The sequence below is a fragment of the Podarcis bocagei genome (assembly GCF_964188305.1).
Source record: "Podarcis bocagei genome assembly, chromosome: 9".
Taxonomy (NCBI): Eukaryota; Metazoa; Chordata; class Lepidosauria; order Squamata; family Lacertidae; genus Podarcis; species Podarcis bocagei.
This window is the reverse complement of record NC_138134.1, coordinates 70,165,470-70,178,781: the sequence shown is the minus strand read 5'-3', so window position 1 is coordinate 70,178,781 and position 13,312 is coordinate 70,165,470. Positions and strand designations below refer to the sequence as shown.

The window sequence follows — 13,312 nt, the reverse complement described above, 5'->3', positions numbered from 1 at the left end:
TCACATAAACAAATATACATGAATTACATAACATACATAACAAAAAACACTACAAATGAATAGAAACAATAAAGTAAGAGAGGATAAAGAAAGTAAGAAAGGATAAAGAAGCATACATAAACAAATACGATACATTACACTTACATGACAGATTAAAATATATAACTTCCAATAATTCTCATTATATTACTTATATTTTATGTATTCTTTGCACAGATTCATATTATTTTGTTTTGTGTGTGTGTGTATATATATATATATATATATATATATATATATATATAATCCAATATAATATTTTATGTATTTCTTGCTTACCAGTATCACTCTATTTCTGCAAGTATCTTATTGTTCATACAGTACAATTTTAGATATTTTCCATTCCCTATATACCTTCTGGTTTGACACTCCTCTAATTTTTCCGGTCAGTTTTGCTAGTTGCAGGTATTCTATCATAAGAATTTGCCACTCTGTAATCCATCCCTGCTGGTTTAATGCACAGAAGCGCACACAGCACTGGGTTTCCTTTTTTTTTTTTTTTTTTTTTTTTTGCAAAGCACCCAAAGAGCTATTCCAGGCTCCTACCTGCTCCCCTGAAAAGGGACACAGCTTGATTTTTGCTTGTCTGTGTTAATGGCGCAAGGGTAGGATGTCACATAATCTCTGCAAGGACTTTCTTTTGAAAGAAAGCACGCGATATCTAAGAATCAATCCGTCCTGCAGCTTGGGAGGAATGTGCAGAATGAATAGCGCCTCTTTCTTCTGGTGGCTCTCGAGTTCGGTTCAGGGAACAGTTATGATTTCTCAGAAGCTTATTGGAGTTCAGGAGGTGTGGAGCCTCCGGTCTGGGCGGGGAGGGGCAAATTTGGTTCTCCAAGTCACTCTGTCTGGCCTCTGGGACTCTCCCAACACCACACGCTCTCGCCAGCCACACACCACCTCTTTCCAAGCCACTGCCTTTAACAATCCCGCTTTGCAATCTCCTGGTGTGCTCTTGCCTGGCTGGAACATGTCCTTAAACTCTGATTGGACCTTTTGGTTTCCTGAAGCAAGGCCAGTGAGAGGCGTGGCCTGGGAAGGGGTGTGGCCTGGAGGGGGCTGCATTTGGGCATTAGATGTAGACTGTCAGTAGCCCATGCGCTTCATTCCGGTGGTCCATGGCATGTTGGAGAAGAACACTTGCAGTCGCAGTTCTCCTGAATTTAAATGGCAATGCAATAAAATCATAGTTGTCAAGTGTCCCTTATTTGGCGGGACAGTCCCTTATCCCAGCGCCGTGTCCCGCTTCTGTCCCTTATTGACGATGTCCCTTAAATTTCCCGGGTTTCAAAGGAAGCAGCTCCTTTGAGAGCCAGTGTGGTGTAGTGGTTAGGAGCGGTAGTCTCGTAATCTGGGGAACTGGGTTCGCGTCTCCGCTCCTCCACATGCAGCTGCTGGGTGACCTTGGGCCAGTCACACTTCTTTGAAGTCTCTCAGCCCTACTCACCTCACAGAGTGTTTGTTGTGGGGGAGGAAGGGAAAGGAGAATGTTAGCCGCTTTGAGACTCCTTAAAGGGAGTGAAAGGCGGGATATCAAATCCAAACTCTTCTTCTTCTTCTTTCCCTCCCTCCCAGCCGGCCAGGGAGGAGGGAGGCTCCAACTGTGTTGCTTGGCTGCGTTGCTCACCCAATAAGGAGTCTAAGAACAACTGGGGGGTGGAGCTCGCATGCCTTGTGCTGATCAAATCGGCTGCGTTGTCTGGGGACTCACCTTTGCTCAGCGCTTCCCAGCAGAGAGGTAACGGTGGTTTTCCTTGAGGCTTGAGGCTTCGTTTGGCTGCTGGCTGGGCTTTCTGCCTTTGGCTCGGAGGGGCTCAGAAGTTGAACACACCTGTGCTTGGAAAATCCCTTATTTTGGCTGCTGATCCCTTATTTTCGAGGCTGTTGGTCCCTTATTTTCAAATCTGTAAGTTGACAGCTATGAATAAAATTACATTGTAAGAACCAAAAGAGCAGTAAAAATGAAATTACAAATCATTCACCACCTAGCACAGCCCACTGCACACCAGGGAGAAAAATCATTAAGTGGTCTGCCAAGACTCTCAGTGATTTTTAGTGGGAGGGTAGCTGTTTAGGCAGTCTTGTGCTATATGCGTGGGGATGTTGATTAAGCATGAACCGTTTTTTAAAAATAGTTAAACTTGCGCCATCTGGTGGCAATCCCCAGTTAAATTCATGTACTTGTGGGGAAAGTACCAAAGAAGCCATGGGTTTGGGGTCTCAAAGCAAGGCACGAGGTCAGAGTTCAAAATCCCTTCTGCAGTTTGTGCATGCGTGTTTCTTCATCGGTACAAGAAAGGCAGCCGTGTATGTCCCAGACTCCTACATACATATCTGTTCTCTGCCGTGGTTTAGGAAAGATGAGAAAGAAGCTTCTGCCTCAATGCTGGCCTCGTGCTCAGCTTACTACAACGTATCAGTACCCAAAGCCGAACTCCTGAACAAAATCAAGGATTTGCCAGAGGAAACAGGTGGCGATGAAGAGCAGGTGGCAATCAATGAGAAAAAGGTGAGTTTTGAGCATCTCTCAGCACAGAAGGAACCAAGTGTTGGGATATGAGTACTACGCAGCTGCAAACTAGCAGCTCGATTTTTACATCACATGATGGCCCTGACCGTGGGACAGGATGTTCAAGGGAATTCACAGGGGTTTGTTCTTTGTGTAATATGAGACCTTCCTGTTGCTTTTGTGAAGGAAGTCTCTCGGAGTTGCTCGGAGAAGTCTGAGTGAGCAGACATGTTTTTGTACAGTTGTACAGTCAGAAATAAACTATAGGTGTAATAGACTTTCTGACTATCTTCTTTCTCCTGCTGGTATGCAAGAGCAAAGGGGGTGTGCACCTTTCACGCAGGGAGGTGTTGCCTATCAAGATCTTCCTGGACTGCCGGGATGCCAGCCAGGGTAGATCACCGGCAAACAAGCCCCAGGAGCCTGGGAGAGGGGCCAGCCTCTCCCGAGGGGGCTAGTTTTCCAACAAGTGGTAGCACGCGGATGGCAGAGGCTACAAGGCACAACTAAGGACAGCTGGAGCACCTGGTGGAGGCGTTTTTTGCTGTTTACAACGCTCTCCCGAGGGGGCTAGTTTTCCAACACCAAGGTCAGCCATGATCATAACCAGAGCTATGTCAGTCCCAGGGATCTGTGATTGCACTGTGCAAGGAGCAGAGTTAAACAAGAAAAAATCATACTTCTAACCCTTAAGACTAATTAATGGCAGTTAATGGCAGTTATGTTCATGCACAAAATCCAAGTGGTTTGTGCTCTGCTGGTGTGCTCTTAGCTGAAATTTGACAAGTCCCCACCTTTTGAAACATAAAAGATTTCTGAAGATCTGCGGTCTTCTGTTGAGAACAGAAATAGTTTAATTTCTGGTTCAAGTCAGATATTTGTAGTAAACCTGCTTCCATTGGTCAGCTTAATTCCTCAATTCAGTGTGTACCTATGACCTCCTGTTGGTTGGTGCTATGCAAGCAAAAAGAGTCTGTGTGGCTTTTCATTTTCCTTTTTAAGAGATGTCTTAATGCAGTGACTCCATGGTGCCAGAAGAAGACAAGTGATTTACGCAAAGGCAAGTGATTCTGTCCCCAGGGTGAAATTCTCCAACTTGCCTTCTAATTCTCTAGCAAAAGAAGCCTATACAGTGGTACCTCGGGTTACATACGCTTCAAGTTACAGACTCCGCTAACCCAGAAATATTACCTCGGGTTAAGAACTTTGCTTCAGGATGAGAACAGAAATTGTGTTACGGCAGCAGCAGGAGGCCCCATTAGCTAAAGTGGTGCTTCAGGTTAAGAACAGTTTCAGGTTAAGAACGGACCTCTGGAATGATTAAATACTTAACCCGAGGTACCACTGTATTGAGAACATCATTGCACAGCATTGTTCCTTAGAAGGTCAAACAACTGTGAATTGTTTATCACAATAGCATCCATAATGGAACCCTTATTCTTGATTAGTTTCTTTGTATGCATAGCTTTTTAAAATTTTATTATTAATAATTTTCAGTACAGTATACATAACTTTTATTGGCTGGAGGAATTCATAAGGAATGTTCAGACACAGGTGTTGGGTGTCCGGGGTTCTCCAGATGTTGCTGGACTACAACTCCCATCATCCTAGACCTCGTTGACTGTGGCTGATGGGAACTGGAGTCCACTGGAATATCCGGAGGGCCACAGTTTCCCCACACCAACTTTTGATGGCTTCCTGACCTAGTAGTAGAGGATGATTTTTGCTCAATTCTGTCCCACCAGGCTGAACTCATTGAGAGCTTGTCCCACAAGCTGGAGACCCTGAAAGAAGCCAAGGAGAGTCTGCTGGCAGACATCAAGCTCAACAATGCCTTGGGAGAGGAAGTCGAAGCTTTAATCAGTGGCCTATGCAAGCCCAATGAGTTTGAAAAATACAGAATGTTCATCGGAGACCTGGATAAGGTGGTCAATCTCTTGCTTTCACTCTCAGGACGCCTCGCTCGGGTGGAGAATGTTCTCAGCAGCCTCAGTGAGGATGCAGATAACCAAGAACGGGTAGGTAGATTCAGAACACTTCCCAACACTGTCTTGCCCTCCCCATTGCAGTGAATGAGACAGCTCTTGCATCCAGGAGCAGCACAGGGCAATTGTCTTGTGATCCAGACATGTACATCCAGCTTCAAGGGTCTTCTGGCGGTTCCCTCACTGCGAGAAGCGAGGTTACGGCAGCGGTTCTCAACCTGTGGGTCCCCAGATATTGGACTACAACTCCCATCATCCCTGAGCTCTGGCCTTGCTAGCTAGGGGTGGTGGGAGTTGTAGTTCAACAACATCTGGGGACCCACAGGTTGAGAAAGGCTGGGTTACAGGGAACCAGGCAAAGGGCCTTCTCGGTAGTGGTGCTCGCCCTGTGGAACGCTCTCCCATCAAATGTCAAGGAGATAAACAACTATCAGATGTTTAGAAGACATCTGAAGGCAGCCCTTTCTAGGGAAGTTTTTATTGTGTTTTTAATATTCTGTTGGGAACCGCCCAGCGTGGCTGGGGAAACCCAGCCAGATGAGAGGGATATAAATAATTTTTATTATTATTATTATTATTATTAGCCACTTCTCTCTCTCTCTCTCTCTCTCTCTCTCTCTCTCTCTCTCTCTTTCTTTCTTTCTTTTTGCAAGATCAGCTCAGGTTGGCTTTCTCTAACACAGGGCGGCCCAACTTTTCATACCAAGTGGGTTGTGAGAATACTTAGAACCTGCAGGCCGCACACTGCCTTGTTATGCGGGGCGAGGAGCGAGGCCAAAATATGAGCCCACACCCCAATTCTTACACTGCCTTCCCAAAGCTGGCTAAGTGAGGCTCTGGGAAGGAAGTGTGAGGACTCTAGGACCCTGTCTGAGCCCTCACACCTCCTTCCCAAAGCCCGGCACCTCAACCTGGCTTGGGGAAGGCAGTGTGACGGCTGCAGGTGTGAGGCATCAAATGTTGCTGAGGGCCAGCCACAAAAGGCCTTGAGGGCCACATGTTAGACTGCCCTGATCTGACACGTTCTTGGGAGAATCTCTCTCCCTCTCTCCCACCGCAGCCCTAATCCCATTCACTGGGCAGTGATTTTTTAATATATAATAATAATTTATTATTTGTGCCTCACCCATCTGGCTGGGTTTCCCCAGCCACTCTGGGCGGCTTCCAAAAAAGACCAAAATACACTAAAATGTCACACATTATAAACTTCCCAGAACAGGGCTGCCTTCAGATGTCTTCTGAATGTCAGGTAGTTGTTTATCTCTTTGACATCTGATGGGAGGGTGTTCCACAGGGCGGGCGCCACTACAGAGAAGGCCCTCTGCCTGGTTCCCTGTAGCTTTGCTTCTCGCAATGAGGGAACCGCCAGAAGGCCCTCGGAGCTGGACCTCACCTCAGCATCCGGGTAGAACGATGGGGGTGGAGATGCTCCTTCAGGTATCCTGGGCCGAGGCTGTTTAGGGCTTTAAAGGTCAACACCAACACTTTGAATTGTGCTCGGAAACTTTTGAAGTCTACTTAGAGAAAGGGAGAGGGACAATATGGGTCTTCAGTATGGTCCATTCTTTGCATCCCCCATGTGTGGGATGCCGAAACAGAACCGCATCTATTCTTGGAAGCATGAAAGGACTAGGTTGCAGACATTTGTGTGAATTGCCTCATGGGACCTGCTTCTAAGCGGACGCAGTGAGGAATGCACTGCAAAAGTGGGGAAGGGAATAGATGGGGGCGAATTTTAGCCAGAAGAGCTGTGGCGCTAAACCTCTCCCCTTTCCTTCCCTCCCACCCCACGCGGGACAGAGCTCTCTGAACGAGAAGCGGAAGATGCTGGCTGGCCAGCACGAAGACGCCCGCGAACTGAAGGAGAACCTGGACCGGCGAGAGCATGTGGTCTTGGACATCCTATGCAATTACCTCTCGGGGGAGCAGCTCCGAGACTACCAGCATTTCGTGAAGATGAAATCTGGGCTGCTCATAGAACAGCGCGAGCTGGACGACAAGATCAAGCTAGGGCAAGAACAGCTCAAGTGCCTTCTGGAGAGCCTCCCCACGGACTTTGTGCTTAGCAGCAGAAAGGGAGCCGAACCTCCATCAGCCCCCGGGACCAGCCGACCTCCAGCGCCAGCATCTTCGCTCTGACCTTTCCAGACGCGGCTGCGTCAAACCTTTCCTTCTCAGAATTATTTAATCAGAAACCTCTTTTAACTTTTTTTTTAAAAAAAGAATTGAGGGAGGATTTAATTATTATTTTTGAATTAACGTTGGGGTGTGGAGGGGGGGAAATAAACAGCACGGAAAGATTTCTTTTTCTTCTTCGTCTTCTCCCGGAGATCACGACTTAAATCTGTGTGGAATACATTGGATTCTTGTGGCCAAGCAAGATGCAGAAGAGACTGGCAGCAGGTTCTACGAGGGAGGTCGTTAGCTAATTATAAATAAACTCAAGCTGTCCCTGCTGAAGGAGTCTTGCCCCCCTCCCCCCTCTGAGCACCTGACGGTCGTTAAAATAATGAAGGATATACAATAATGAAGCCTTAATTAAAATATTAATGAGAGACCTGCTGTCTTGAACAATATCCATATTTATATTTTTTAAAGCTACAAGATAGAATTCTGTAAAGATTTTGTACATACGCTAACCAGTTATTGATTCTACTTCAACATGTACGTAGGGGGGAAATGGTTAAAAAAAAAATTTTTGTACTTCACGTGGGAAAAGAAAAGAGGAACACCCTCGATCCCACCCCCCCCAAAAAACCCCATAGTCACACACCATATCTAAATAAAGGACTAGCAGGAAAAGCTACAGGCCAGAATCCAAGGATGCTTGCATGCAGAAAGATGTACTTGGTGAATGTCAGCCCAGACGTTGGATGTGGGTGGAGTTTGGCATCTCATTTTCCCTGGGCAAGGATCCCCAGTCAGAGTGCTATGGCTCTGTCCTTTTCCTCCCTCTCCCCTGCGTGGTGGGATCCAGTGGAGGTCCGTGAGCAGGGTCTCCACTCGTGTACCATCAAGGCGGTCACTGGATTGCAGCTTTTTTATCTCTCTCAGTGCCCAGTGAATGTTGCCAGTAAGTGACCTTTCCACGAATTGCATTGCACAGCAAAATCCCGTCTTCCAGATCTGCAGTGCGAAGCCGCCGCCGTTGGAACAAGCACTTGTGTGAACCAAACAACTCAGGAGTCAACGTGAAACCGAAGCAAAGAGATACTTCCTCCTTGAGATTCTCTCTTGGGCTCTGTGATATTATTATTTTTTACAAAAAAGAAAAACAGTAACAAGAGAAAGCATGGAACTGCATGCAGCCTGCAAACTTATTTGAATGACTTCTTGAGGTGGTTCATTGAATGTCCTTATTTATAGATTGCTTTAAACGGAAACGGAAATGAAATCCTTAGCCTTGGTTGTTTCTTTGAAATGTAGCGGTGCTTTGCTTAAACCCCATTGGAACTGGCCATCTCCCCAAAGCCATCCTTGCCCAAAACTGAGGTGGGAAGCGCAAAACTTGCACAGGTAGAGTTGCCCATCCCACAGTCTCTTCAACTCTCTCTGCTGAAAGCACTGCCCCTTTGTTTAGATGGGAGACCTTTTTCAGACCCCATTCTCTTGTGGGCAACCTGGGGGGGTGGGGGGTGGGCAGTGGTGAGAGGGTCCAGGTGCAGAAATGGGTAGAGCGAAAAATGGGCTACACTCCAGCTATGCAAAAGTCAGATTCCAACACACATCTCTCCCGTCTTCCAAATGATCTATAATCCCAGTTCAAGGACACTTTCCAGCCAGGCGAAAGCCCTTGTGGAGGACACAGCCATTGCGGGGCTTAGCCTAGTGCAGGCATAGGCAAACACGGACCTCCAGATGTTTCCAGACTACAATTCCCATCATCCCTGACCACTAGGGATGATGGGAGTTGTAGTCCTGAAACATCTGGAGGGCCGAATTTGCCTATGCCTGGCCTAGTGGATAAGAGGCAAAGACTGAAAAAGAATCCTTGGGGTCAGATGGGCCTGGAGGATGACAATTGGCTCTTGCAGGTTCATCATCTCTGATTTTGATGAAACAGAATACTGCCTCCATGTGATCTGCTCCATATCTTTTAAGACTTTACTAAGGCAGAGAGAGAGAGAGTCCTTCCTGTTTATGTTGAATGACCAGCGTTCAGCAAAGACCTGGCTGCTTCCAGATTCATTGAGGGGTAGAACTCCATAGGATATCAGCAGAAATGTATCTGTTGATTAATGCATTTGCAAGGAGGTTGCAAAGAGGAGGCTTGACCCTTTGTGCATTTGCCCACACACACACACACACACACACACACACACACACACACACACACACACCGGATCCACCTCACCCCCGGATTCTTTAGGGGGAAAGAAAGTTTTAAAAATCATGGCCGGCAGGTGTGGGCAGGCAATGTGGCAGGATAGAGCCAGTCAGCTGCCACCTGCCAACTTTCCCTTGCTAGCTACCCCACTCGTGGTGGGCATTATGGTGGAAACACAGAGTTACGAAGCCTGTCTTTCACTCGTAATGCACAAGTCTGCCCAGAGTTTAATGACAAGGAACAGGAGTGCTATTTTTAAGAGCATTTCTTCCTATAGGTTTTCATTTTCGTAGCTCGTCTTAACTATTGCAGCATTGCCAGCGAGGCAGACAGCTGGCCTCACTTTCCAAACAAAGGGATTTTGTGATGTTTAAAAGAAATGCATGCCTAGCAAGCACACGGGTTTACTTAATTGTTGGCAGAAGTGGCCCAATCTGACTGCCAAAGGTGTCCAAAGGAATCAGCTGTTGAGACTCTGTTCACCTGCAGCTTGTATGCTAAAGGCCAGTGTGGTTGCTTAGCTTGGGTTATAGACCAGTTGCATCACCTTTGATGCAGCTGGCCAGACTTCTGCTACCTCTGATTTGCTGCTGCTGCTGCTGCTGCTCCTGCAACCTGGAATGGATCCCCTTCTGTGCCCTCCCCATGTTTCCACTAAGCTGGGATGAGGAACCTGTGGTCCTGCAGATGTTGCTGTACACCCATCAGCCCCAGCCAAGATGGCTAATTGTCCAACAACATCTGGAAGGCTGCAGGACACTTATCCTTGCACTAAGCTTCATTGACCTCTTCTGTGGCAGCTTTTTCCGAATATGCAGGGCCTGTTCATTTTCACGGTGACTCTCTAACAAACAAGTAGGTCTCTTACTCCTCTTCCTTACAAACATGAGGCAAGGCTGAAAAAATGGTGAGTTAAACCAGCCAGGGACTCATCATACAGATAGGACTATTTCTTTAGCCAAGACTGGCTGTTCTCTACTTGCAGTGCCAGCCCTGTCATTAGGCAGAATGAGGTGGGATGCTGGGAAGCTGCTGTGGCAACCTTCTAGCTGTTCCCTTGTGTTGGAGGACACAGCTGCTTATGCCACCCTGCCTGTCCTTAGTTCACACGATCTGGCACGCTGCCTCAGGTGCAATGGAGGAAGTTGTCTCCTCGCTAGTGTTGAAGCAAGAGTCTGCTTCCACTCTGGTTGGCTTCTGTATATGGAATGGTGGGGAGAGACGAATATCATCATCTCTGCCTAGGGCAAGATTTGCTCTGTCTTTATTTGCCTTGCAAGGTGCATCACTTCCAGATGTTTCCCAAGGTCTGAAAGTTTTATATGTTGCCCTACAGAAGGTCAAGTCTACCGAATACTTATCACAGTGGTTCTCAACCTGTGGGTCCCCAGATGTTGTTGGACTACAACTCCCATCATCCCTGAGCTCTGGCCTTGCTAGCTAGAGGTGATGGGAGTTGTAGTCCAACAACATCTGGGGACCCACAGGTTGAGAAAGGCTGGTTTATCGTGTGTGCGCACTGGATCAGAGCGTATGTTGCCCGTGGGAAAGCTCCTTAGCCTAACTGTGAAGCCGAATCTCTTACAGTGGCGATTTTGTTTTGCCTGTGTGAAAAGCATTTATCCCAACAATCGAGGAGGTATTTGGTTCATCTCCATTCAATGGGGGTTTGTCCTCCGCATTGTGCTATCTGGATGTTGATTGGCTCCAAGCAGCTTCTCTGGCTCTGATCCTTTATCTTGCCAGATAAAGTTTGTTCCAAAGAAACCACGTGGAGTGCTTTCCCTTTTGCTCTTTGTAGAGAAGCAAGCACAAAAGTCTAAAATGCATCTTTTAGCAGCAACTCGGCCTCAGATCCATGGTATCCTCTTGAGCGCTGTGCAGAATCTCAACCCTTCACAATTTAGGCTCCGCTGCAGTTCTAAGAATTGGAATCAGACCAGTTTTGCAGTGTGGGTGCTTTTTTTTATAGGCATAACTTGTAATACTCTATGCTTTTGATGAGTTGCCCTGTTGCTCCAGCTAGGATGTTTCTTGGTTTCAGTATATTTGTGCTTAATGACATCAGTGAAGCTCTGGGAGGATTTTGGACCAGTAGAACAGGGGTAGCCAACATGGTACCCTCCAGAAGTTGCAGGCCGACAACTCCCATCATCCAAGACCTTTGGCCTTTGCTGGCTTGTGCTGATGGGAATTGTAGTCAGATATTGTCTGAAGGGCTCCACGTTGGCTAAGCCTACATAGAGCAGGAGGGATTTTGGCATCCTTGCCTTTGGCTTACATGATCTGTGGAAAAGCCTTGGTCCTCGTATCTCCTTAGGCTGTGTTGTAAGGCTCCTGTTCACACTGCATCCTGTGTGTTTTCCCCAGTGGTTTGGGAAGCGGTGTATACAATCCAAAGCTATCCTGTTTCTATCCTGTCATTTCTTATGAAATACTGTGTTTTGAGACGTTTTCCCCAAACCAGTTTTGATCCCAACTGAGAAAACGAAGGACTTGGCTGTGTTTTAAGCTGGTAAGCTGTACAAAGCCGATAAGTTACAGGAGGTGGAATAATGGTGTCGCTATCACTGAAAGATGGAGACCCCATTTCTGGTTAAGTGCTAAGCTGGTTGTCATAGGGCATTTCTGGATGGCAGGTTCAGTAGACCATCTGGGCTTGCTGCTGGTCCAAGGAGCACAGTTCAACATGGGATAGTACAGCACTACCTTGTATTTCTTGAGGTACCTCCCACCACAAGCAGCCTCCTTTGGTGACGCAGTCTTGAAGTGCCGAGTGAGGAAGGCTGGTGTGCCGTTTGAATATTTACAGTGTCACCTGAGTGAGGACCAAGATCCCAGGGCAAACTCGCAACAGCTTTGCCAATGGGCTGCATCCAACATTCTCCATCTGCTAATGCAAGGGATCTTGTCCTAGCAGAGGGGTAAGCTTTAATATTACGCAACTGAGGGATCCAGTGCAAAAGTCGCATTAGCAGAAACCCTTCGTGCAACAGGCTGCTCCACTTATTATGCAACAAAAGTTACCAGCAACTTGCTTATGCATTCTTTTGCCCGACAATGCTTCACTGGTGCAGAACTTTTCTCCCGTGGAGCACTATACCACTAAATGACTTTAAGGCAGCACTGCATTGAATACACTCCAATATGCCCATAATCACTACTAGCCCCTTAAAAATGTCCTAGCCCACTTGCCTACACAGCTCTCTGTTGGGGTTTTGTGGCATAAAGAGAAAACCTACCAACTCATCAAATTTATATAAGCTTCCCAAGCTGGCGGCCTAGGAATTATTCTTGCATGCCCTCAAGCAAATGGGCAAGACTGGCTATTGACAATAATGTGGTATGGGTGGCCTTAAAAATCTGTGTCTGTTTTGTGCCAGGCAAGGGGACTCCGGTTGTGTGCGTGTGTGGACAAGACGCCAGGGCCGGGTCAAGACGTTTTGGCATCTGAGGTGAACCACAAAATGGCACCCCTCTTCCCTGCCAGGGAAGTTGGGTCAAGTGAAGATCTACATCAAGAACAAGGGGGAATGAAGACCTAAATTAGGTTCTGCTGCCCCTGTCGATTCTGCTGCCTGAGACAGTCACCTCACCTTGCCTCATGGGTTGGCCGGTCCTGCATAGCACCCTTTGGTTCCTGCTTTGCGTGGGTTGTTGGATGGTTAAAGAAAAGGGTTTGTTTTGTTTTTGCACTGCCTCATCTAAAGATTGTCATGATTCTCTGGGGTGTGTGTTTTTTTTTAAATTTATGAATGATCAACATTGGTAAAGAGGATGGTGATGTGTACTTGGAAACAATTAAAGGTTCATAGTTCACTGTGCAATTGTTTCTTCCTGCCTCGAGTGCGACTTCGGATCCTTTCATTTCCTTTATCAAGAGTGTTGCTATTTGCGGGTGGGATTCAGTCGCACATGGGCAAATTCAGGGTGCACAATTGTAGTTCATTGGGAGGTCCCAACCAACAAGCCTGCTTCCCCGAAAGAGAGGACTTCCGCGATAAAGGAGGTGAAAGAAAAATGAACTGGAAAGTGTTGGATAATGCTTCCTTCTACACAGCATCATCAAACCTTCCTGCAACCAAATGAGGATATATGCTCATTCAGCAGCCAACATAATCTGAACTCCTTGCAAACAAAATCAGGATGAATTCTCAATAAGCAGGTCATCTGGATGTGCCTTTGGAAGCAAATCCTTCTTCCCTATCTTTTCTCTTTACTAAAAGACCACATGGTGGTGGATTGGTAGCTGAACTTCCAGTTGCTTCAGCAACAACCTGACTTGATCCATTTCTGCCTATAAACCCATCCCACATACTCAGCAGCTCTCCCTATCTCCCACCCCAACACGGAATCATAGAATTGTAGAGTTGGAAGGGAGTTCTGAGGGTCCTCTAGTCCAACCCCCTGCAGAAATCTCAACTAAAGCATTCATGGCAGATGGCCATCCAG

At 46.9% G+C, this 13,312-nt stretch overlaps 1 protein-coding gene across 6 annotated transcripts in view; it reads left to right on the top strand.

Moving 5' to 3' along the window:
• SHROOM3 (shroom family member 3) overlaps nt 1–12,687 on the top strand; it is a 219,931-nt gene extending 207,244 nt beyond the window's left edge. For all 6 annotated transcript variants that reach the window (XM_081206897.1, XM_081206902.1, XM_081206899.1 and 3 more), the window contains 3 exons: nt 2,395–2,548; nt 4,294–4,566; nt 6,334–12,687. In XM_081206897.1, coding sequence (XP_081063023.1) covers nt 2,395–2,548; nt 4,294–4,566; nt 6,334–6,672 — 766 coding nt within the window. In that variant the 3' untranslated portion in view covers nt 6,673–12,687. The remainder of the gene's footprint in view (nt 1–2,394; nt 2,549–4,293; nt 4,567–6,333) is intronic.
• The last annotated feature ends 625 nt before the right edge of the window (nt 12,688–13,312 follow it).